Source organism: Thermobia domestica, chromosome 4 (assembly GCF_964235325.1).
Source record: "Thermobia domestica chromosome 4, izTheDome1.hap1.1, whole genome shotgun sequence".
In the NCBI taxonomy this organism is placed as follows: domain Eukaryota; kingdom Metazoa; phylum Arthropoda; class Insecta; order Zygentoma; family Lepismatidae; genus Thermobia; species Thermobia domestica.
In genome coordinates this window covers 292513636-292540993 of record NC_137457.1, presented here as the reverse complement: position 1 = coordinate 292540993, position 27358 = coordinate 292513636, and the positions used below count along the sequence as shown (strand labels likewise).

The window sequence follows — 27358 nt, the reverse complement described above, 5'->3', positions numbered from 1 at the left end:
CGAAACGTAAGATAGGGTCTTGCATCTTGAAATCTTATTAAGTCGTTTTATTTGTATGCAATATAATGACAAGGTACACAAGGAAGCTTTGTCATAAATTCTATGACCAGTCTCAAGTAATAGGTGTGTAGTATATAGTGGGTTGGTTATTATTATTGAGAATCTAAATTACACCTTAAAGAACAAAGGCTAAGTTTTCGAGCGAGAGGATATTTAACACTAGACGTTTGATAGTACATGAATATCGAAAGAGTCTCTCTTGAAGTGAAGACAATAATACCGCAAAAGTAGCTCACTTTCGTAATAAGTTATGGTCATACGTGTATCACATTTTGTAATGCAATAATTCGCTTACATCGCATTTTTGTGATTTTGTGTCGCAACTGTGATACGATACCGCTTTAAAAAAAAAAAACTCTTATATATACACAATAGATTCAGGTTAAAAATCACTTCAATACATAATATATGCACAATGTTTATTGTATTTATTTTGTACTGTATAACAAGGCTTTGTCAAATGTTTGTAACTAGTCTTAAATACAAGTCACTACAACAGTAAAAGTAACCTTAATAAATTCATACAAAATATTATATTGTAGCTTACAACAAATCATAAACAACTTAGAAATATATATATATACATAACATTTTATATTTACATTTTAATGAAATGTATATCATTTATTTTTAACCCCACATTGAAATAAAGAAAGCACTCAGTTTAATTTATAAGAAATTACAAAATGTATATCGTCGGTCTTAAGTAAAAAGTCATTAACTATCATTTTACAGATTTTGAGAACAATGGTTTACTTTGGGCAGATTCGTATACATATTTCATTTAGTGAATGGTGACATTCTGTTTCTCCCTGTAAATACTGGAATATGTGGTTAATGACTTCTTCAACATGACGTTTATGCTCAAAATGATTGCATATAGCTTAAGCTCACTATAATTTGTAATTAATGTTTTTTTTCCCTTCTTAAGACAGATGATACTATCTTCATACTGGAGATACGTGATTAATTCTTTGTAAATAGGTAGAAAAAGCAGAATCAGTAAACTTGAGTTTAAAAAAATCTTTAACATATACATGTACCGTATCTTCAGCTTTTAAAACTGATACGAATTTCCCCGATTGAACAAAAATCTATGCACATTGGAAATAATAAGAGATAACGCGTGCTATCGTTCAATCCCGTTAAGTACTGGCTTTTCTTTCTAATAAACATACCACAGAATATGATATTTCTTGATACAATATTTTTTGCACATTCAAAGATGGTAATACATGATATCACTGAATAGAAAGACTCTGATATATATTTTGTTGTTTGTTTTTGCTATCAAGGCACACAAGAATTAAAATCCCTGTTTATAACGTAAGGAATATGTCTACCATTCTTACATATGTACCTAAGTATATACATACATACAGGGCACAAAGAAACATCTTCCGGTTTTTCATATTTCAACATTGACACCAGATAGAATGATAACTACGTTCTTCAAGATTACTCGGGAAGTGAGTTGTGTGTGACCGTGTTACTTAAGTAGAACCGTACATTACAAGATGATCCGTCAGAACTTCTCAAATACAGCTTTGACAACAGTTTAATCGATTCGATATGGTGCCACATTATCCTTCAATGGATGTAAAAACTGAGAGATGGCGGCACAAAACCACAAGCTTGCCGGATAATGCTCATACAAATGAAACTTTGTTCGAGTGTTGAATACAGTTACCTGTGTTTCCCGGATCGTCAAGGACTTATATTTCCATTTCTATAAAAACTATGTGGTACAGTCACTAACAATTAGATATAAACAACAGGGTTCAAAGGTGTCAAGCATTGTTCGCTGTATTCCGAAACAACAGTTACATCTTCGACAATTTTTTTTCTTTCTTTCTCTTCCCTGGCGATGGAGTTTACAAACAGATTACATCTACTTAGCTGTTGACAGTCCCCGTGCGCTTCATCAGCAGCCTTTCCGCAGTTCGAAGTCACTCGGTATGTTATCGTCCTGCAATATTCGGCTTTATTTCTGTTGGAGACGATACGAAGGCGCGTCCCGTGTGTTCGTCTACTGGACCATAAAGAGATACCAGCACAGTTCACTGTTGCGGACTGTCCAGTTACTGTAGGAACGCCACAGGTGATCAGAAATGTGCGTATCTGATTACAATAAAATTCGATGAGAAGCAAAGTAATATGGCGAAAGAAATCAGACTGCATTCACGAAGCATGTTCGGAAACTCATCGGTCTTTCGTATTCGTTCAGTGTTTCCTCGAAATCGTGAAAAGAAATTTCAAGTTTTACATCGGCACGGTTACGCCCTGTCGACTAAATGAGACGAGTGATTTATGATAGTGAATAATGTAAGAACAGGTGGGAAAAAATGTGGGAGGAAAGGGGAACCCCTTTAAAAAACGAACACAATGGTGTCCACCACAAACTCACATGGGCCACAAAATTGTTAGCCTGAGGGTGCCAAATTTACTTATTACTAGAAGTGACGTTAATCTTTAAATTAATAAACACATATTTAAAATAAATAAATTCTTTTTTGAAAAGTAGACGGGAGAGATCTGTCGCGTTCTGCTACAAAAGAAAATGGCTACCGATACTTCAACACTGCTAAAACAAAGTAGTAGCACATGGAACTGTTATTTTATACTTTAACTATTCTATAAAATAAGTATATCCCGCAATTTAAAAATAGTATACAAACATAATCCATCTTTTGAATTTGGATTAAATGTTGATTCATTCCTTACTAACATCATGGTATTACATTTGTTATTGCAAAAGGCACTTTTTAAACTTTCTGTTATTTTGAATCAGTATCATAAAAATATTTCGTACTATCTGTGGAAGAACAGTGCTCTGTTATATTCTGCATTTGGTAACCTGGTCCAATACAGCTTCTGGCAATTCTGCTAGAAGAAAATAGACAATAATTATTCACTCATTAATATTATTATCATTTAAAGCAACAACAGAAAAATTATCTTTCAGTACGCTGATGAACTGTACCTGTCTGTAATATCGTGTTACCGGCTTCAGTTTAATATTGTATCAGGCAGTGTTTTTTCAAGAAGAAAATGAATTGCTAATTTATTCAATTCTTTTTTAACTTCTCTGATGTGGGAAGAATAAAATTACAACTTGAGGGTTTTTTCTTTTTCCCTTCAGCTTTAATTACCTTACAACATTCCTCGTACACTCATCTTTAAGTTGGAATTTTATTCTTCCCGCAGCAGAAAAAGTAAAGGAAGAATGAAATAAAGTAGCAGGCTTGATGATGTTTAACCCTTTTAGGATTTATGGTATCTGTAGATACCATGGCGGAGTGTTGTCTTTGACCACTTATTTAGGTTCTATAACAGGTATTTAAGCCGGGATTTTTTTATTGGTCGAGTCAAGAATGGACCAAAGAACGTCCAAATGCATCATAGAACCGGATGATCAACTTGGCGCGCAAAGTGGGGGCGCAGAGGCGTCTTTTTTTCTTAAGGCAAATTTCAAAAAAATTTCACGCCTTTAGTTTTCAAGATACCAGATTGAAACTTTGCATACGGATTGTGTGCACTTTTGAGTTCATTTTATTTATTTATTTATTTATTTAAGATCCCTACGTGAATCCGGTTTCGAGGGGCGCAACTATTCCAAGGATGTGATTTTTTTTCAGAAAAATTTCCGGTTTTTTCCGAATTTTGCGGTTTAGGTGTATGATACAGACATGTGAGTGGTACCGTTGCAAAGAGCTCGGTTATAATGACGAAAATAGCGTCTGAACCATGACTCTAGGTCAAATAGTAATGATGCAGTACATTTTTAAAGTATATATATATATATAGAGGTCACTTTCAGACTTTCAAAAATTTCTCCAAGCCTTAGTTTTCAAGATACAAGATTGAAATTTTGCACATGTATTATGTACATAACAACGTTTCTTTTAAAAATCAAATTCCAGATTCCTATGTCAACCCAAGCCTGGGTCAGAGGAGCGCAAAAATTTCGAAAAAAAAAAAAAAGTTTTTAGAAAATTCTCCCATTTTTCTCGATTTTTACATTTCTGGTGCATAATACGGACAAGCGAGTGGTACCAGTGGAAAGCATGCTCTATTCTGAAGAAAGAAAAAAAAGTATGAACCATGATCTTACGATAAATAGTAAGAAAGCAGTGGCTGTTTAATTGAAAGCCTAAAATTTACCTCAAAAAGTGGAAATCCTAAAAGGGTTAACAGGAAGCTGGTAACGAAATGCTGCAGAAGATAAATTTTAAGTGTTTCCCATAAATTCAACACCTTAGACTTCGAAGGCTGATTCTGAAAGTAATGACCTCACCTTAATAATATATGATTGTGATGAAACCATATATTTCTAATACAATACTAACGTACACATTTTTATTTACTCTTTTGCAGACAACTAATTAAACAATTATTCGGAAAAAGAGTTCTGAAAGCAAAACAGACAGATGTCAGGCACAACCAGAAATCCAAAACAATTCCTGGTAGCGTATTACAAGAAGGTAAAGGAAGACGTTTCGTAAAAGAAAACACTTGATGTTGACAATTATTGAAGTAGTAGCTGGGATTAATAGAGGAACAGTGAATCATTTCATTAAAGCTGACTGTCGTATCATTTACGAGTTGGATGATGCGACTAATTGTGACTACAGAGCAGTGGGGAAAAAATTATTAAAAGTGAACCCCGAGACACAAACCGTGAACAATGTGATTCAAGGTGGATATGTGTAAAATTCTTTTGCAATGCTTTAAGAGGAAGGGTGATAATCTTTATCAGAAATGTGGTGACGCGGAATAAAACCTGCCCAGCAATAAAACATGTTTCCATCGAGTAACACCGAACTTCTTTATCTACACAACAGTTTCGTTTCACATTGTTAGTCAGATTAGAGTTTAGCGTCCTGTTTAGCAGCGAGGCTATATGAGACGTGGACCTACAGCTTTTTAACGTGGAATCCGAACCACATGAGCTTCCGCCAGGAATCGAACCAGCGTCTCTCACGCCAAAGGCGCGTATCCTATCCACACAGCCACGAAGGAGCTCTAGTTTCACACTTATTTAAGACATTTTCAAATTGTTTTAAAGAAACGAAGAGAAGTGCTAATCACGTATACAGTCCACTATACACATATTTAACAACATGCCACTTCAGCTAACGAAAACACAAAGATGAATTTAACATTAGAACCACAGTAATAAAGTCCGAAGAGTGGAGCCAAGTATCAAAATAAACACGTGGTCAGTTCGAGACTCAAATAACCAATTTTCAGAGTACTGACAACATACACATTATATGGGAAATTACTGGTTTTTAAGAGTCGGGCCAAATTAATAGTTTATATCCTGAGGACCGCTGTGGCTCAGTGGTAGAGTGCTCATATCTCGATCTCTGCTTCGATTCCAGTTCGCGTCAAATAAGCTTTGTGGTGAGTTTTCTTCGAGTTCTCACTTTCTCCATTCCACCATTTCGTTCATTATCACCATTCTCTATCTTAGCCTCCAAGCATAATTGTCGGACGTTAAGCTGAAGAAAAAGTTACACTATGAGTTGTAGTTAAGGCTAATCACAGCTGCTTGTAGTTATTGTGGGTATAAGTTTTATCGTTGTAGAGCAGCATTTGTCATGTTATTTTTCAAATGGGTACCATTTTTATTAGTCAAAATGTTCTAGGATCACCCTACTCTTGTCCTCTTTGAAAGCAAATTTTATGTATTGTATATATTTAATATTCTAAGCATACGTCAGTACCAGTACACTTATATTTTTAAATACTATTAATTAAGATTATCTTAATTTTATATTGGTATTAATAGAAGAAAGTACTGGTACCTATTAGTTTCTTTTCTTTCTCCTTTTTAATAATTGAAGGCTGGGAGGGGAAAACTTGCTTAAATAATGTACGAACTTTTCCCAACTATTACGAAATACAAGGTGTGGTCAAAAAGTTTGGTGAATGTTGTTGCACAGTGCCACTATCGATGTTCTATCCATTTGAACTAGTAAGCCCGGTAAGCCTAAATCTTTGATACAATCAGTGTCGAGTTTGAACGAGTTGTGACATGTTAGTTGCTTCCAGAGGCAGAAGAGTGAGGATTGTATTAAGAGTGTCGTGTCTCAACATTAAATTTTGTTTTAAACTGCAAAAAAGTGCCAAAGAAACTCGCGAAAGTCAAAATCAGTGTATGCCGATGAAGTGGTGACATTCAAGAATGTTTACAAGTGGTAGGAGCGATTCAAAAAGCGGCAGGGAGTCGGTTCAAAACGAGCAACGATCGGGCCTTCCTCCGATGTCAAAAATAGATGAAAACGTACAAACAGTGGCACAAATTATTCGTTCAAACAGGCGAGTGATTACACGAGAGTTTTCCGAAGGACTAAACATGTCGTACGGGTCCGTGAAAAGCATTTTAACCTCTGATTGAATGGGCAAATGACTTCCTCCTTCATCTCGAAAACATACCGTGTAGCACATTGCCTTTGATGCGCGAGTGTTTGGCCGAAAACATATTCTTTGTCTATCTACCAGATTTAGCACCATGCTACTTCTGGCTCTTCCCAAAAATTAAAACCGCGCTTAAAGGAAAACGTTTTGACACCATTCCTGACATTAAGAGGGCCACGACAGAGCAGCTGAACGTCCTTCCTAAAGAAGCCTTCCAGCCATGGATTCAACGTTGGAAAAAGTGCATTGCTAGCCAAGGACAGTATTTTGAAGGATATTAAATCAAATTCCATGTAAGCTTGTTACTTTGTTTCTAATAAAATTATTCAGCGTATTTTTTGATCACACCTCGTACACGTGAATTTTATTTATTTATTTACTTTCCTTTTTAAACTAATGTTTCATCTAAGAGTAACACAAGGGGAATATCAATTCTTTACTTACTAAATATTCAATATATATATTAGTTTGGACATAGTGTCTCGGAACATTTCGTAAACATAAAAAATCCTCAGGTTTCATTAATTTAAGATGATCTCTAAATATATGTGAATTAAAGGGAGAAAAGTCTTTGCCATACACAAAGTAAGACCGACTTTCTACTATAAAAGTAGGAACTTACCTTTCGGAGTGTTCGTTGTAAAAGAACTAACAATGGCTATATTGTTCTTCAGGTTTTATTATGTTCTTCACAATGCGCCTTGAATTCATCTTGATCCATAAAAATCTCTCCGCAGGACTCACAGTGAGAAAATTTCGTACTGCTCTGCTGAAGGGTTTCTATTACTTTAGCTCTGGAACTACACATAAAAACAAAATATCATATTTTGCAAGTTTTTGAACGTTTCATTTTTCTAGTTTTCCAGTTTTAAATTACGTTTATCTTTCCTTGTTCTTTGCTTGTCTCGTAGGGATGTGACGATACCACTTTCTCACCGATATCCGATACCAATACTTTATATATTATCAGGAATTTTCATAATAATGAAATGGTCAACATTGCACTAAAGTGTATTAGATATAAGGCCAAAATTTGACATACAAAGACAAAAAGCAGAATTTCATTTAGGTTCCACACCAAAATATATTTCATCTAAATTTAATCCAGCTCACATAAAATGAACTAAAAAGCAGCAAATACTTCTATAGTGTAAACTTAATTCTAAGAGTCAATGATTGATATTTAGTGATAATTTACTTTGATAGTTACATTGTATTTACTAGTCTATATTACATACATATAATGCAAACGGATACTACCGTTACAAATTTTTATTATGCGTGCCGAACCAGGTGTTGCTGTGGGTATCATAAAATAATAAGAGTTATTTAAGCGAAGTCAAAAACGATAAAACTATTTATTAACTTTAGAACTAATTGTTTTTAACCAGTAAGTAGGAGAAAAAATGACAAAGTCAGAGTCTTGCGGGTTTCTTCCATAGCATTTTCTTCTGAATTGAAACCTCTGTCTCGTTCGGGATTGAAATCACGGGTCTGCTATCCTGACCATGGGCGTCTGAAGGGGGAGGGCAGTGAGACACCCCCCCCCCCCGCCTCACGAAAATGTATAAGTAATATAGCAAACCACGTATATTAAATACCACACGTAATATAGCAACCATGGAATGCCCCCCCCCCCCCTAGAAAATTTTCTTCAGGCGCCCATGATCCTGACCTTTGGGTTTTCTTCACTATTTTGGCATCGAGGGACTAAAAATATTAGTTAAGTACGAGTAGTAAAATCAAAGGCGTACACATGCATAAAGAAATCGATTGTACAATTGATAATAATTTAGATCAACTTTAAGTCTACAAGGAACCGATGAAATATACATGTCACTGTTAATATTAAACAAATTAAAATAGTTCGGAAAATATATCTGTAAATATCAGTGTCCATTTGCCGATACCGATACACCTAAAAATGGCCGATATCACCGATACCGATACGTACCGATATGTCGTAATATACAAGGTGGTGCAAAGGTCAGGTTATCCCCCAAACTGAGGTTTATATTATGATATAACTGCACTTCATGCTACGTGATATGTTTGTGCCATAAGGTTGGTTTCACCTTCGTAAGACCTTGGTAAGAGTCCACTCGTTATTCTTTTGTTGACAGTTAAAAATCTCAGGTTTATTTTGACATGCTGACTTCGTTGTGTGCAAGCAAGTGTCCCGCTCTATGACTTGTTGAAAACTGCAATGGCATGCAAGTACACAAGTCAACAGAGAGTAAAAATGCTTCAATTGTGAAGAAAACATGATGAGAACACAAGAAGAGGGCAATGAGTTTTCTTTTACTATAGAAATAGGACTTTAATCATATTTGATATGTTGCTGTGCAGAATCTTTCCCTACAATAAAAAATTTGATTTAATTCTCGTTATTATTTCAAAGAAAATTTGAATTAGTGATATTCGAGGGATGCATATATTTTCTGTTTCCTTTTCCTAGGATAGTACAAGGGACGAGGCCAAAAACTTTCAATACCACAAATTTAGCAAGAACCCACAGACTCTAGTATGCATTATTATTTCTACGTGGTTGAACCCATCAAAACGTCAAGAATTCAAACTCTAATCATACGTATCTTGACATGCCTTCACCCATAGCTCTGGTCCAACACAGTTTCCAGTATTCAGTACCCTATCCGCCTGAGAGACAGCAGACATCAGAAGATATACGAGATGTGCATAATGAAGGTAATGTTCAAAACACACAACGGCACTATCCTAATCAGGATGATATCAATTTGATCACAGATTTCGGTCTACTAAGTCCAATGGTAAGCTTCTAATTTCTAAGCTGAAACAGTAGAATTTATTACATGGCGCTATAACTTTATCAGTTCAGAGGTAACGTCACAGAATTTTCTCCATTTTTTCTCCATGTGAAATAGGCTGTGCATTTGCAACGTTGTCGGGCTGTTCGAATCAAGGGAAATTCCCTGTAACTCCAATGAGTGGCGGGCGCCTGTTCATTGACAACTCCAGAATAAGAAGAGCCTTAAAGCTGTGCAGCTTCGCAATGGGAACAAATATCAGTTTCTTCTCTTGGCTCACGCTCTACACCTGAAGGAGTACAACAACGTAAAGATCCTATTGCAAACCTTGTAGTATGAGAAATTCAGATAGAAAGTGATAGAAAACCTTAAAGTTGTCTGTACAGATATTCTTTACTGCTGCTCGCATGTAAAAAGCAGTGCCTTAGATTGTTTTTATATTAGTACAGATTAAGTTATGAATTAGTGTACAGTGGTCACCAAAACAAGTTCATAAGTTGTTATGAATTTTAGTGATTTCTGTGGGGGAAAAAAAAAAGAACTAACATGTACAGATATTTGTGAAGCCGAAGCTCTTTATATAGTGTCTGGTCGTTGGCAACAGGATTGGTTGTTGAAATCATACCGGGAACATAATCATTGATTAAGATTCCCAAGCAGAAAAATGAGTGTTAGTCAAACGCGTTCAATCACACACCTGTTACAGCCGCAGTTCTGAAAAAAAAAAAAAAAAAAAAAAAAAAAAAAAAAAAAAAAAAAAAAAAAAAACCACTTGCACATCTGTCTGCTATATAGAATATAAAGCTAAGTTTCTACAGCAGGTATACCATACATAAGTTAAAATATATATATATATATATATATATATATATATATATATATATATATATATATATATATATATTAATCAGCCCTTACATATTAGTTCCGTTGGAGCATAACTCACGAATAAACATTATGAAGGTAATCAATAAAAATAAGGTACCATATTTACATCCATATTATTACCATAATCGTATCATGCAATAACTACTGATAATGCAAACTATTTCTTTAATGTACTAATCCTAGTACTTACTCCATATTTTCATCATTTTTTTCCAGCAACTGGAGAATTTGATCTGTCTTTATCACCATTCGTTTCCCCGTCCTAAGCCATCGCTTTTGACCTCTCCAAAGTCCCACAAGTCCTTCAGGGATCCCATAAAATCTTTCTGTTGCTAGATTCCCATGTTTTTCAGCATACTCTACTACCTCCAATTTAAATTCTACTGTCAAACTGAAAATAAAATTATCAACTATTTGTAAAAATAATTACCTACACTGGTTTGATAAGATCGAAAAAAAAAATTGATCATTTTGTTAAACTTTGATTTGTACTCTGGCTCAATTCATGACAAATCACTCAATGGTGATTGCATGATAATTTTTAATTTTCCTAGTATTATTACTATTATTTTTCAATACTGAAACTTAGATATTGTAGGAGTTCGAAAATAATATTTTCCTTATTGTATTAAAAAAAGAAGAAGAAAAAAGTATGTCAGTAGCAAAATTAACGATATCTAAAGTTCTTCCATACTGCAGGCCGCAAACATCGTTTAAGCTGTCAAGTGATGATGCGGTGTGAGTGCCTGTAAAAGCATTTTAAGGAAACTCTATCCACTAAGAGCTCACAACAGCAAATGGACGTATCAGAACGTTTGTACAATGAGATTTCACAGTTGAAGTTAATAAGATCACCTGTATTGATCCAATCAGAAACTGTCGTTTTAAAACGAACTTGAGGAAAAGTAGTAAGTATTAACTTTTCAAGCAAACCAGGGACCTTTTGCACCAGAGGTAAGAGATCTACCACTAAGCCACCGTACCCTTCGACTGGACGCTTTGTCAATGTAGATCAGCACCTGTACAGATGTCTAAAGGCAAGCAGCACCACCTTCACGTTTTTGTGTATCTTAAGTACCTCCTACTTTCAATCGTAACCGTATTACGGGCAATCAGGATTGACTGCGCAAAACTTTTTCGGCACTGGCGGTAAAACTCGGCACATTCCTTGCAAGAGGTGTCACGGTACGTAGCTCCCCGAATGTAACCATTAGATGTGACATAAATTTTCCTTCATTTAATGTGATAACAGTCTTCCATGTAGACTCTACCAAGTATTTTTCGTTCAGTTTGAAGCAGTCTGTCTTACGTTCAGCAATGTGGTGCGGAAGGAGGTTGTGAATCCAGCTCTTTTGTATGTGCCACAGGTCAAGAAGGCGGTGGGTTCAGTGCACTGTGCCGGATTTGATAATTGGTCCATGTCACGTTGAGGTGGCGAATTTTCCTCGTCTTCCAGTTGACAAATTTCATGAAGCCCTCAGGCGACTGGTAACCTCATAGGGTCCGTTTTGTAAGTAAATGTTTCTGCATAGACCCATTTGTGTTTGGGTGGCTCTGGTCACTCCGATGATTAAACCGTTTTCGCAATATTGTTTCACTGTTTAGTTCTACAAAATATGAGTGTAGAAAAGAGCTATGATACATACACTTCACAATAACTGTCCACTTTCTGGCACTAATACGATGTTCTTGCACCTGCAAGCTGAGATATCACACTGAAAACGATGCTGGTTTCATGGTTTTGGCCTAACTACACAGGTGGCGGCAGCGTTACCAAATCGGTCGGTCGTACACTGATCAACTTTCTGTACTCATACACGCAGGAAAGACGCTTTATTACTATTAAAATTTCTCATAAAATATGGACAGAGCTTAGAGGAAATGGTTTCCAAATGGCGTGGAGATCAGAACTGACCATCCAGATTGTTCCTGTATAAATCAGTGCTTTATCTAGTCTCTTCGATTTCTGGGGAGAAGGGGGAGGGGGGGCTAATGCTGTTGCGGAGACCACACTCATCACTTGTTTTGTAGTTCTGTTCAGCTGTAAGATCAAAATTGGGGCAAATCTACAAAACCTGTATAAAACTACTATCATTGATTCTTTACCGCTTCAGTCTTCGGGCTTTTATGAAGTTTTGTGCCTATGTCAAGAAACCAACCACTAATTCCCCATTTAAAGAAGTTCATTAGATGATTCACTGCAGGAACTGAGGTGTAACTATGCGAAACTGTACTTGAAAATTTTATGCAAAAAAAGAACGAGTATACCATTAATAATAATAATAAAAAACCCAGCACTTTTAGATACATTAAGCATTACACTGAGAAATATAAAAAATAAACCATTCGATCTTGAAGGAACACAAGCTGATGCATTACTCTGAAACACATAATGAAATATCAAACAATGATATAAATACTTACTCTTCCTTAGTTTTATGAGACTTTAAATGTGTCTGCAAGCTTTCTTCCGAACGAAATTTCATGTTGCATTGGTCACAATCGAAACGGGGAACCTTCGTAGAATGACTAAGATTCTTATGGTTCAACATTTGAGTCTCATCAACAAAGCGAAGATCACACATAGGACAGCTGAAAACCAAATAATAATCCATAATATGAATATAGTAAATACTGTTGGAACAAATGAGAATTAAATTCCAAATAAAAGAAGGAAAACAAGTGCTTGTAGGTAGTAGTAAAAAATGATCCCAACACACAGAATAGTTGATCGGTAAGAGTAAAGGGAAAGAGGGATACTCAAAAAAATATACTCAGTGCTTATACACTTCAAAACAAGATAAAAGATTCATATTCCCACATGGTGGTGGTGGGAACAAATATGGAAAAGGAAAAAAAGTTTAATTTTGCTCAAAGATGGCAATATGTACCAAGAACCTAGCGCCACTAAGCGGCCAGTAGCGAATCAGCTGAACTCTGAAGAGTGTAAGAATTTGTTAAAGTGGTACTGGAAATTTAAGAATGTGGCTGAGGTTCTGACAAAATGGACATGTAAGTATGGCACTAATCACCCTTCTCAGGATGATTTTTATAAAAATATTTTCGAATGATGATAGGAAAGAACAAATTATAGTGAACGTGAAAAAAAAAAAAAAAAAAAAAAATCAAATTCGAAATTTCATTTACACCTTTCATGGCCTTCATCTGTTGAATAAAAGGTACGGGCGATCGCACTAAACTTTGTCGTTTTCTTACTTTAAATTGGTCATGTCATACTTCCGTTATCACGGAAATATTTACTTTCGAAATAAGAACAAAATTATCATAGGCGTTTTCGGAAAATGTTTCCCGAAGAGTTTTAGTAGTTGTATGAACACACCCTCCTTGTGGATTTTTTCATGATAAATTATTTCGTGCCATATTCTAGGGTTGTATTTATTTATGAAATATGAACAAAATCAACTGAACTGTCTGAGCTAAACAATACGTTTTCACAAATATGTTCCAGTTCCATAATTAATTCTTTAGATTTCCATTATCACCTCCAGGAAGGAGTGAATTAAATTAACCATTAAGAAAAATAAGCACGTGGTTAGGGCATCAAGGGATATTTCCATAGTCAAATTTATCTGGTTTTTGAGAAAATTGTCAGAAGTCAGCAAAAGTCACCCCTAGGAGTAAATTACTACGTGTAGATTTTATCATGCAAAATTATTTATGTCGTATTGTAGAATTGTTGGTTACATATATGTTTATGAAATAACTATTATTATGAAATCAACTGAACAAATTTTGAGAAAACTGCCCCCCCCCCCCAAAAAAAAAAAAAAAAACATCGTCAAGTGCAAACTACTTCTTCAGACTTTTTCATGCAAAATGGTAAATGTTGGTATTCTTATTCAAATATTTATTTATGAAATAATAATAAAATCAACAGGTTTTCAGAAGATTGTCCGCAACGCACCTCACACAACAGTCCCTAGCCGCTTCCCTTCTTCCCCATTGCTTTCTTTCTCCCAAATTTCCTGGGCAGTGTGATCACTGAGGGACGTGATCATTCATACGCGACAGATTAACTTGGTCACAGATGGCGAAAGCCCAGAAATCTAATTCCTAACTTTAACTATCATTTCGCGTGCAGTGCATTACTTAGTTCCACGGATGAGAATGAGGGCGAAAATCGGCCCCGGATTCATGTCTACAAAACGGATCACAGACGCACAGGAGAGTTGTTCAAGTTCATCCCAACGTTCCCTAAAACCACACCGAAACAGCTCTAGCTGTGTGAATGGGCGCACTGTTATCCTTGAATATGGAGTCATTTCCCACAAATAACATAGGGCCATAGGATGGTCATGATTCAATAAAATGGGATGCAGTGACACAATGACAGGCAGTGACGCGATCGGTGTCAGCATAGGACTCACTGAACCACAGGATATTGTGGCCACCATGTTTCACGGTTGGGTGGATACACTGAAGTTCATACGTTTGTTTGGGCGTCAGCCACATATAAGGACCTGTATTTTGAAATAAGTTTATAGTCATCAACGGTCCATATTTCATGTTTGTGGCACTATTGACGTCCTACTAAAGCGCTATGGTTTCGCCCGTGTAACCCGATCCCGTATGTCCGTATCATGTAACTCGCGGCAACTGTGACTGTCGACACAGGCTGTGGGAGGTATTGCTTGAGTTCCTCCATCACTGCCGCTTTCGTGACGCTCGCAGCACATAACCGAGCGCCAACAATTTGCCCTCTTGGAAATCAGAGGTCGTCCATTTCACACTATCACAGTCAGCTCAATTTATTGGTCACTGACGTTTTACTGCTCCTCACGTGGTATACAGTAGGGATGGGCAAAACCGGTTTTTTTTATAAAAACCGGAAAACGGTTTCTAGAAAAACCGAAACCTGAAAAACCGACATTTCGATTTTCCCCAAAACCTTTGGAAAACACAAAACTATTTCTGTGAAAACGGATTCGGTTTCCAGAGAACGAAACACTATTCTGGTCAGAAATAGATCAAATTTTGGAATAAACCGGAACCGGTTTTGAAGAAAACCGAAACCGGATCCGTTGAAAAATCAAAACGGTTTTGGAGAAAACCGAAAAACCGGTTTTTGTGGCCACCACTAGTATCCAGTTTATCCATTCCACATTTTTACCGTCTGCTCAGTTCACTGCTCACTATCGTTCTACTGTCCCTTATATGATACGGAGTTTGCCCTAAAATACCACCACCAACAGCCCAGGGTTGCGGTCACTGAATGGCTGTAACCAACTCAGATATCTGGCGTGTTTCCAGCTCCAGGTACTTTACTAGATTGATAAGTATCTATATATAATTCACTGATTTTCGTATATTGAAATATGTTTAATTGATACGATCTCGTTTAAAAACACTTATTTATATAATTGGATCGGATATGAGTTTAGTGTTCCTTTCAGCAACAAGGTTATATGAGACATAGACCTACACCTTAACGTGGGATTCGAACCACATGAGTTCGTGCCGGGAACCGAAGCCAGATCTCCTGCACCAAAGATGCATATGCTAATCATATAGCCATGAGGGAGTTATTATCTTATTTATACCTAATCACTTATTATAGCTTAAATGAAACATTTTTTTATATATTTTGTAATTACGAAGGTAAGTCAAAAATTATCCGCAATGTAGCTACAACTTTTCTTATATTGTTTGTACTGCCCTCTGTCCCCGTTTATTTTATTGTTATGTTGTTGTGGTCATGCTATGCAATTTTGACCCTGGTTCCTCTATTTGTCTTCCTTTTGTTGCAAATAAATCATGGCTGCTCCATTAGAAGTCTTCACCAAAGAGAAACAACGAGTAGTGATTCGGTTTTTGTGCTCGGAAGGTGTATCAGGGGCCCCAATCCATCAAAGACTTTCGACACAATATAGGAACAGTGTCTTGCCGCAACGGAATGTCTACGAATGGATTGAAAAATTATAACAAATGGCCGCACAAGTGTAACGCACAAGGAAGGAGTCGAACGACCATCTATGGCCACAAATGATGATTACATTGAGCGTGCACGTGACATGGTTCTGTTGAGACTGTTCTCGTATTGTGCCGAAAGTCTTTGATAGGCTGCGGCCCCTGATACACCTTTCGACCACAAAAGTAGATCACTGCTCGTTGTTCCTCTTTGGTGCAAATTTCTAACGGAGCGGCCATGATCTATTTGCAACAAAAGGAAGACAAATGGAGGAATTAGGATCAAACTTTCACAGCATGACCACAACAGCATAATAAAATAAACGAAGACAGAGGTCTGTACGAACAATATGAGAAAAGTTGTAGCTACATTGCGGATAATTTTTGACTTACCCTCGTATAATTTTAAGAAGTTACATAATAAACTGACAGAACACACTGAAACAATCTAAGTAAATCAGCTGAGACATGGTTAAAAAAAAAAGTTATATGGAAGTTGCAATAGTTATATAGAAAATCTGAATTTACTCACCTATATTTCTTCTGATGATCACACCAATGAAGAACGTAGGTATCCATCGGCAAATAGGATCCACATAATTCACATGGATACACGACGGCAGAATTATGCTCGTAAGTAATGTGGTCCTCGTATTTCGAAGAAGGACCCTCAATTTTGAGATCACAATATTTGCATTTGATGCGTTTGAGATACGGCATATGAAATAAGTATTTCCGTATTTTATACCACGAGCCGTTCTCAGAACTATGCTGAATTCGCTGAATGATAGGCTTCATTTTGTCCCAATCGTCAGCTGTGAACTGACGTTCTACCAAATCGCTGACGTTTTCTAGTTAAGAAAAAAGAAAAAAAGTTAAAAATTATCTCTTATATCGGTATTCACCATTTCAATGATGGATACAAGTTCAAAATAAATAAAACTCAGAAATTCATATACCTAGTGTACGCACATGAAAATCAAAATAAAAGATATATTAGTAAATATATAAGATATGATATGATTTCATTTTGAGTTTAGCGTCCCTTTCAGCAGCGAGGCTATATGAGACGTATACCTACAGCTTAACGTGGGATCCGAATCACATGAGCTCCCAGCGGGAATCGAAGCCGGGTTTCCTACACCAAAGGCGCGTACGCTAACCGCTTAGGCACAAGGGAGCTCAGCAAATACAGGTGGATCGAGACTAGTTGCAATGACTAATTACTAAACCCATGTCGCTACGGCTACTTACTTACCTTTAATTACCACGAACTCTATTAAATCACTTATCTTAAAGTAGTATGTACACTCATGTCCAAAATGACTGTCGCATATCTATAACTGTCTTCTTGTAAGAAAACAATTTGATAATGATTTTGCAGGATACTTTTAATACTGATACTATTTGTGTAACCCGGAAATGTACATTTGTGGTAAATTTCATAGGGAATTATAAATATGTAAATTAGAGTGAGTAAAACAAAATGTTGCTAAATGGATAAGAAAGTTTTATTTTTTCTTTATTATTCTTATTTACTGCTCTTTTGACATGAAATTTTCCACATACATGTCTACACATACTAACATTACAAGAAATACCGGGCGAATTTGTTATCAAATTATACTCCTACAACAACATATTTATGGACATGCGACAATAATTTTGGACATTAGTGGACATTACGCTTAAGCTCTAGTATGGATAAAGAGTTTCGATTTGACATGGACCACAAACAATTTTCGTTATATATCTCCGGTCCAATGACTTTTGAGGAGTTTGGTTTATCAAAACACTTTTATGTACTTACCTGTCTGTCCGTCCATTAGAGAGAGAAAAAATCTAAAGAACTACTTCATAGATCAAGCTGGTTGATAAGAGGTAATACGAGATGTGTTACGAAAGTAATGAGGCTGGTAACACTGTGCACAAACTGACAACATTGCTACCTCCATCTTCACACGACAGTTAATTCTTGCCGTCGACTTAGTACAAGTTTGAACTTGCTCCAGTTGCTACACGATTGTTGAGAACGTCTGAAGTGAAGTTTAAGCCAGGAAAAAAATTGAGCAACGTTATGACATCAAATTTTGTGTAAAGCTTGGCGAATTCGCTACTGTGACTTACGAAAAGTTACAAAGGGCTAATGGAGAACAGTTCTTATTCAGGGCACAAGTGTTCGGATGGCACAAGTCCTTTTTAGAAGGCAGAGAACAAGTAAAAGACCAACCTCGAACGGGAAGACCTACAATCACAAAAACGAATGATACTCTCTTGTGAGGTCAAATTATCAACTGACGGCGAGAATGATCAGTAGTGAGCTACACTTGAAGTGCTTACCATCATCAAATTTTAACTCAAGATTTAGACACGAGAAAAGGGCACTGCACATACTTGGATGCTGCACCACGACAACGCACCATGTCACACGACAGTCTCCAAGGATGAATTTTTGGCAACTTTAAGCTTTTCGTGTCTTCCCCGCTCCCCTCTATGCCGAATTTCAGTTCCTGTGACTTCTTTTTATTTCCCTTGTTTAAAAACCACTTCCAAGAGCGTAATATGGTATTTTTGATAATATCCAGAAGAGCGTAACCTACGATGGAAGATACTCCAGCATTGTTACAAGAAACGTCTCTAACGCTGGGTACCTGCCCACGGGGACTATTCTGAAGGGGATTTGTAAAGGTAATAAAATTCATCGTTAACAGAAAATCATTCTCATTACTTTTCGTATTCACACCTCGTATTCAAACTGGAAATGGTAGAAGTCAACAACCTCCGGGTTTAACTTCGTTCACTATAGAGCGAAAACTGTAATACATAACACGAAGGAGTTTCCTGCAATTAAGCCTCTCAAGGATACATTTCACCTTCATCTTCACGTCTTTACTAAAACCGGAAGTGATAGAAATCTGCTACAACTTCCGGTGTCAATATTGATCTACATAAGCAAAAAGAGAGAAAAGATAGCGAGTAGCTGTTTTTTGAAATCGATTTAGCATTCTAGCAATAAGTATAATCTCTTCTCTTCAACTTCTATTCAAAGTGGAAGTGGCAGAAATCAACCATTTCCGGGTTTAACGTTGATCGCTATAAAGTAAAAACAGTAATTAATAGTCAGAATCGTTTTCTGAAATGATATGAAATCTTTTGAGTTTAACGTCTCACGATTATGCCCTTGAGGCTAGGGAGACGATGATTAAAGCAACTGAAGGATGATGGAACACTTGGTGGAATGAGAAAGTGGGAGAAAACGGAAGTACTCCGAGAAAACCCACGGGCACGATGTTGTTCATAACAAACTTATTTGGACAGGGATCGAACCAGGGACCCCACGTACCAAAGGTAAGCGCTCTACCACTGAGCCACCGTGCCCCCCGCGGTTTTCTGCAATCAATTAAGGTTAGTGTAAAGGGACAAGTTTTGCCAATAGATATCCCTACGGCCTTCGTATCTCTCCCATGTTTTTTTTTTTTTTTTTTTTTTACCTTTCACGAAAATTTACAATTTCTTTTATAAATTTCTACATAGAGACTTCAAATTTTTAAAGAAGGAACTCCATAATCTATTAAAGGGAACAATCCGTGCCGATTTTTTATATAGAATTTTCTTCATTTTTTTGAAACAGTTCCACTGTTAAAGGTTTGGATATCCACTTCAACAATCAAGCCATTTCAACAATGAAGAAAATTCTAAATAAAAAATCGGCACGGATTATTACCTTCGATAGATTATGAATATCCTTTTCTAAAAATCTGAAGTCTGTAGGTTGAAATTTGTAAGAGAAATCGTGAATTTTCGTGAAAGGTAAAAAAATACATGGGAGAGATACAAAGACTGTAGTGCCATCTGTCGACAAAACTTGTCCCTTTAAACCAACCTTAAGCATCTCAAGAATATATTTCATCTCCACTCTAATCTGTCTACTAAAAATGGAAGTGGTGGAAATCTATTACTAATTCCAGTTTCAATATAGAGACAATAATCACGCCATACAAATCACACTCCTTTACATATTCCGCACGTGACACAGCTATTTTTTTAATGGCACAATTGTTTAATGTAAATCACAGATACGTTAATGTAGCTGCAGTATTATTTAGAAAAAAAAAACTGTCAAATATGGCAAGGCGCAGGGAACATTTGACATAAATAAGGCCAGGACTCAAAAACGTATTAAAACCACTGTATTCCTACCTTCCTCTTCTTTAATAATTAGTGATTCATCTTCATACACATCAGCAGTATCGCTAGGTTCTTCTTTGGGCCGAACTAAAAAGACCGCATGAGTTCCAGGCTGTTCTGTTGCATCACTAGACAGTTCACACTTGACTACTTTCCCAGCAATGCCTGATAACAGTGTATTGTCACATTTTGCCTGTTCACTTTGAACACTGTGTTCTGTTGCCAACATTTTATTAACTTCATTTCCCAAAATTTTCATACTACTACTACTGCTTTTATTAAGAATTTCTTTACTATTGGAAGTCCTTTGTACAGGGTTCGAGTTACTAGTTTCTCCTGTTAAACGACTGTTTGTATTGCCAGAAGTCACGGTGGAACTTGTTGTTCCAGAAGTTAAAGGCAGTTTAAGTCTTTTGATAGGATAACCTCTACCTTGCTTGCTAAATCCAGACAGTGAAGAGGGCTTACAGTTGCAACTTTCTTCGGAATCACTAAAGCTCCAGTCAGAGTCTGAACTGTCATCGAACTAAAAAATAATAATAAATGAAAATGAAATTAAAATCTTTCGTTGAACAGTCTGGAATTATACAAAGTTTGACAATAAAGTAATAGGACTGATGCTCGTACTCTGTATTTGCTAATGACAGAAAATTGTTTACCAAGTGAGAAATTTTTCTTTTCCAGGACACGTGAAGATTTCGTAAATAAATAAATAAAAAAGATTCTGAGCCCTTCTAAACATCGGTCGTCGACGGCATCCTGCTTCCAACTGTCATGGATTCTTATATTGATGACACCCAAGTTTTGATGACGCCCGTGACAAATTGATTCAGCAATAAAATCTCTGATTCCACGGACTTAATCAACTCTGTGGAGCACTCGACTCTCTGTGGTTTTTGATTTTCAGTCAAAGAATGAGGCAAAAATTTCACACAGTTATTCCCTTTTATCCAGATATTCTTTCAGGATTTGTCGGATCGTTTCGCGGTTGATGTGCAGTACATCCTCTCGGTTATGCGAAGGTCTGACTGAAACAGGTCGCGAACACGCTGAACATCATCCACTGAACAACTGGTTAACGGACGTTCGTCATGACGTTCATCAGGAAACCGGTCGTATCATTCAAACACACGACCATGGGATAAGACATACCCGAGATAAACAGTTCTCAATATCTCGTAAACCTCTACTGCTGATTTCCCTAACTTACAGTAAAACTTAAAAAATGAAATGGAATGAAATCTTTAAGTTTGACGTCCCACAGTTATGCCGGCTAGGCTAAAGGAGACGACGATGATGAGAAATGAATGAAATGATGGAACGAAGGAAGTGGAAGGAAACGGGAGAACCGCGAGAAAACCCACGCACACAGTGTTTGTCCACCACGAACTTCACCTGGCGCAAACTGGAATCGAACCACGGACCCATGGACCAAAGGTGAACGCTCTACCACTGAGCCACCGCGACCCCAGCAAAACTTAAAAAAGTTCGACCTTTGGTCCACGTAACAATCTGTGACAATGGGAAACAGAGTGTCTTCGATGACCGATATTTAGATGCGCACATTTAAAAGGACAGATACTCTCTGTGACATATCTTAAAATTTCTTACAAAAATCATAGCACACACATAATTTCACATAATAAACGATCTTCTGTCATTACCACTTATAGAGTACCAGCAGTAGCCCTGGAAATGTATTGTTAAATCTCGTATATAAGTATAAACATTCTCAACATCAGTCATTTTACATACAACATGATACAGTATCAGCAACCATTATCAAGAGTAAAATTGCAGTGTTCATTTACATATTACATAATACAATGCAATAACAATGAAAACTGCAGTGTTCCATGTCGAGTGGTTTTAATTTAGCCAAAGTTGCTATTTGCCTTAAAATGTGAATGCTCTCAACGAAAGTTCCTAACAGACAATACAATGTAACTAACTGGCTTTATATATAGATATGCATAGGATTTCCATAGAAAATCGTTGCTGTCAGCTAGTATTTAGACTCTTTTCACTTACCTGAAATCCCACTTGCTGAAAATTCCCTACATTTTTTTAAGCTTTCAGGTCTTTCTAAGAGCCTTGTCCATGAAGGATAAAAAAGGAGTAAAAAAATGGTACAAACATTCAAGGAAAAGCAAAGGAACGAGCTGATCGGGAAACGAGTAGTGTAGTTACATGTTGTTCTATTTAACCAAGGAATGTTGCCATTTCATGTTAATGTTTATGTTGTTCCAACACTATGTGTAGTCTCCCATTCCTTGCATAAGCAATCCTTATCTACATTCAATTTTGGATTTCTTTTTAAGAAAAGAAAAATAAACAAATTTTCAAAAACAAGTCTTTCTATTTCAATCTTGGATTCAAATAAAATTCCTAAAGATATTAATGAAAGAAGAAACAATCGATTTTTCAACACACCACGTCCTCTATAGATATGAATTCAATACGGTAAAATACACAGAGTGAAAAAGTGACTGACTGGACCGGGACTCGAACCCGGGACCTCCGGCATACTGTGAGTAGTGGTTAACGCATCACCACAGTATGCCGGAGGTCCCGGGTTCGAGTTTCGGTCAGTCAGTCAATTTTCAAACTTTGTAGGTTATAAAATTCTTAAGTTTACTATATTACGTTTGTTAAAAAAAAAAGGTTTCGAAAGATCTGAAACTGGGTGTGTTCTGTTTTAACATCTTTGTGAGATGTCCCTTGACCGGTATCTCTAATATCTTTCCATCATGCCTAATAACTACCGTACTTTCTCGTAGATTCCCGATTTTTATTAGGATCGATCTATTAGGTTGTCTAAAAAGTACTGAGCCTTTGGAGATCAAAATTGAGAATCGTTTATTGTGATTTGAAAATAACATCATGAAACCATATACGCACCACTTTAGTCGATGAACTTTTACAATTTTTCCGGCAACACTATGATCCCATCGTTACAGAACTTCTGTAGTTTCTGGTCGAAAAATCTGTGACCCATGGTTTTCACAGGCCTCTTTTGAAACTAACTTGACGGCATTCAGGGAGTGTTGCAGAGACTGAAACACATGATAGCCTGACGGTACCAGGTACATACTATAAGATGGACACCTCCCAGTCAAGTTCTCGAAATTTTTGACAGGTCGATGTATCCGGTCTGCCGTTGTCACCGTGGTATACAACACCGTTTTTGTTGTCCAGTGCCGGCCGTTTCTTTTGAATTGATAGGTTCACTCACGCTGATTGTTGACAGTACAGGTCCGAGTCTATCATCGCAGCTCATGATGCACGATGTTCATCCAATACCACCAAACGCACAGCATACTCTTCCTGGATGTCAATGTGCGCTTTACGACAGACTCTGAAGCTGATTCTCGCATCGACCACAATATTTTTCTCACATTCTTGCAGTGTTGCCAAATCCGAAGATCAAAAAGTAGCGAAGCTGTGCTCTAAAAGTAGAGGATTTGAACTATTTGTAGCCCAAACATAAAAATGAATTAGTTTGCAGCTACACAGTTTTACTAATGATATACATCCATTCAATAGAAACATTTGCAGTAGGAAATACGTCAAATGTCTGGGTTGGCAACCAACAGGCAGCGATCAGAGTTTCGGACTGTTGGCGGTGGTGTGTTAGGGCAAATTTCATACTACGTCAAGAGCAGTAGACCTGCAGTGTGGAATGAACTGGGTAGACGGTGATAGTATATAATGGGCGACCTTTCTGAATTTCACGGAGACATGTTTACTTAAGTCAATTTTGTAGTTCCTTAAATATATCTGAAATATATTTTACAACGTTTATAGCGTGATTTTTCACTGATATTCCTCACTTCTTTAATTAATTCACTAAATTCTTTATCTGGGAGCCACGAATTTTAGAAGTTTTACTGTAGATCCACTTACTCATTATTTTAATATAGATAATACAGTAACATAATTAAATTCGCGATATTCACATTTACACAGTTCCATACAGTTAGCAGGCCTAGGCATTAACTGAGACATCAACACGGTCAGTGACACTGCAACAGCACAAGCTCAGAAAAGTCTAGTGTTGCCAGATCTGGAGATTAAAAAGTACTGAAACAAGAATTAAACTAGTATCGAACATGTTAGGTTTATTAAAACTATTTTGTTTGTTGTGAATAGAATATTCAGCAAGTAAAACGATTATTGTATTAGCTCTATATAAAACTAATCATTTGTGATTTTATATATGAAAGGAAAACAAGTAGTGCAGTTTTAAGAGTTATACCCTACAGATAATTAAAAGTAGCCCAAAACTAGCGTGTCGACTAATTTGAAATTTTGGTAGCGAGGGCACTTAAAAAGTCGCCCAATCCGCTACCTTTAGCCTAATCTAGCAACACTGCATTGTTGGCGTAGGTTCTCTATTTTTCGTCACTCGTGAACAACTGCTTCAAAATTGGCTCGTGTTCGTTACGTTTCAGTAGAGATTCTCATATAGGAAATCGATCATGCACATACTTTTGAGCCAGATTATGTGACATCCATACGTCGAGCATCTTTTTCTAATCAACTTTCTCCAAATGGTTTAATACTGTTTGTTTGGTGATGAATGTTTAGGTCATAGGCGATGTCATGACTTCCGGTCTTGCTCGACTTTTGCCAGAATATTATCCACTTTTGTTGTCATTGGTACCCCAGTGTCAGGAGCATCCTCGACATTGAAATATCCAGAACGGAAGGGCCTGAACCATCTTTTGGTTGTTGCTTTTGATAACATATCTTGCCTACAAACAGTACAAATGTTTCTATGGGCCTGCACAGCATTTGCGCCTTATGGAAACAAAATTGTAAAATGTAGCAAAGTTTTGCGGAAAGTTCACTTGTATTTACGGTACACATATGATTATAATAATTCCAACACTTTTTATACATATATTGGCTTCAACTATCAGCTGTCGAATATCGTAAGCCCTGACCCTCTACGACTCATATATATCCTGAGATTTTAGCCACTAACGCCATCTCGTGCGCAAAGGGCTCACTACTTTTTAGACTACTTGATAAAAAGATTTTAAATTGGGTAATATTTTCCAAGATTTTTGAGATTTTTAAGCAGTGCGTAAGCCATCTATATATTAAAATGTTAGGTTTATATATTTGTGGCCAATCTTTTGACAAAGCGTTCTCGGTAACCATAGGCTCTAGAAAGATGCCGTTTCCACTTATCGGTTGCGAATTTTGTGTAGATTGTTCAGTTCTAATTTATTTTTTTTAAATGGCTATTATTTCTCTATTACATTTTTAGGAGCACACTGGAAATATTGAAATTTTAAAAAGTATAGCATCATATCCTACGAGTTATACATTCCAACACTACACAATTGCATACGGGGTTAGTATATCTCTCTGGCGTTTGTTTTTATGGCCAAATGATAATGAAAAATAAAGGGTAATTATTTATCCAGTCTAAGATGAACCTTTATTATTTGGGGTGTTTTGCCCAATGAACACCATATATCATTGACACTACAATTAATTGTGTGTGTAATGTATTTGCTTACTACATACTACATGCAAGAAGAAAGAAAATACTTATCATACATGAATTAGAATCTTCAACCAGAAGTAGGCTCAAATCTTGCAAACGGTACGAGATATTGAAAAAATAATGGAGTAAAATCTATCCTTTATGATGCCAATTGCCGATTTTTATCAAGACGTCCTTCACTTGTGTCTGTAAATGGACATGTACGTATGTTGTGAGGAATGACAAGGAGATTTATGCTCATACGTAAATGATGCGCTGTATAGACTGCGCAGGTTCAGCTAGGACTGAGTAAATATCTTATTCAATGCTCTTGTTAATCTGTGGAATACAAGTAATCAAATCCGTGTTTTGGTTATAGTGTCTCTCTTTCAGGTGTGTCCAAACGTTGTATTTAGGAACATATTATGGAGCTAACTTACCGTGTGTCCTTCATGTTTTCTTTTATGCTTCTGCATCTCTTTCTCCTCCTCATCATCATCCTCCTCGTAGGGAATTCCTTTGGACTTTGCTATCCGCTTGAGACGTTCTTGATTCTCCTGACATTGAGAGCGGAAACTGTGAACATTTTGCAGCTGGATCACGCAATCCCTACAGACTGTCTTGGGAAACGGATCTTCTTTCTTTATCTGTCAACATTATAAGAATGAGAAAATAAACACACATACTAAGAGAAGAGCATGTTCTACAACACAAAGCTTACCTAATTACTTGATTAATCATAAAATCAATTAACTTTCCGGTATAGCTGGCGTTTTGTTGTCAAAGTAAAAGTCTGTGTCGAGCCTATACACGTGTAACGTTATTTCTTCCGTTACCTTCCCTGGTTCCAAATATATTGAATATTTATAAAGTTCACGAGATTACAAATGAACTGCACCACAGTTATGCACTTTTAGATTATATATATTTTTCCACATATACCTTATTTGTCACATTAAAATAATATACATCCAATTATAACAATATGGTTCTTCGTTCAATATATTTCTACATTACCATATCAACCAGATAAAAAAGTTGTCATAGCAAGCAAAACAAGAAAAATCTCGATATAATACCAATATTTAAATTATTTTTTCATATATACGTTCTTCTTTTTCTTCTTAGTAGCTTGTGCCCTTTAAATAGCACTTTTGCCCGTAAATAGAAACAATATTTAGGAGTACATACAAAAATGTACACTATCGTTGTAAACAGATCTTCTTTCTTTATCTGTCAACATTATAAGAATGAGAAAATAAACACACATACTAAGAGAAGAGTATGTTCTAGAACACAAAGCTTACATAATTACTTGATTAATCATAAAATCCGGTACAGCTGGCGTTTCGTTACTGCATTGTAGTGCCATTGTCAAAGTAAAAGTCTGTGTCGAGCCTACACAAGTGACTTAAAATAATAAATAAATTTAAAAGGAAAGAAAGCAAGTACACCAACATAAACTATAGCAACACTTTTATATTTTTAATATGTCAACCATACACTTGGAATGGTCTCATTTCAATGTTATCGTACAAACATGTAAAGTTTTGCTTCGCACATATTCTTAGCTTGGAACAAA

General features: G+C 36.4%; 1 protein-coding gene across 2 annotated transcripts in view; it reads right to left on the bottom strand.

Moving 5' to 3' along the window:
* Positions 1–462: 462 nt before the first annotated feature.
* LOC145684170 (uncharacterized) overlaps positions 463–27358 on the bottom strand; it is a 39857-nt gene continuing 12961 nt past the window's right edge. Inside the window, exons 2-8 of one of the 2 annotated variants that reach the window (XM_081756160.1) lie at positions 26217–26423; positions 20289–20802; positions 16621–16939; positions 12585–12752; positions 10351–10551; positions 7109–7286; positions 463–2946 (exon numbers count right to left, since the gene is read on the bottom strand). In XM_081756160.1, the coding sequence (XP_081612286.1) occupies positions 7157–7286; positions 10351–10551; positions 12585–12752; positions 16621–16939; positions 20289–20802; positions 26217–26423 (1539 nt within the window). In that variant the 3' untranslated portion in view covers positions 463–2946; positions 7109–7156. The remainder of the gene's footprint in view (positions 2947–7108; positions 7287–10350; positions 10552–12584; positions 12753–16620; positions 16940–20288; positions 20803–26216; positions 26424–27358) is intronic. The other variant, XM_081756161.1, reaches the window with a different exon arrangement.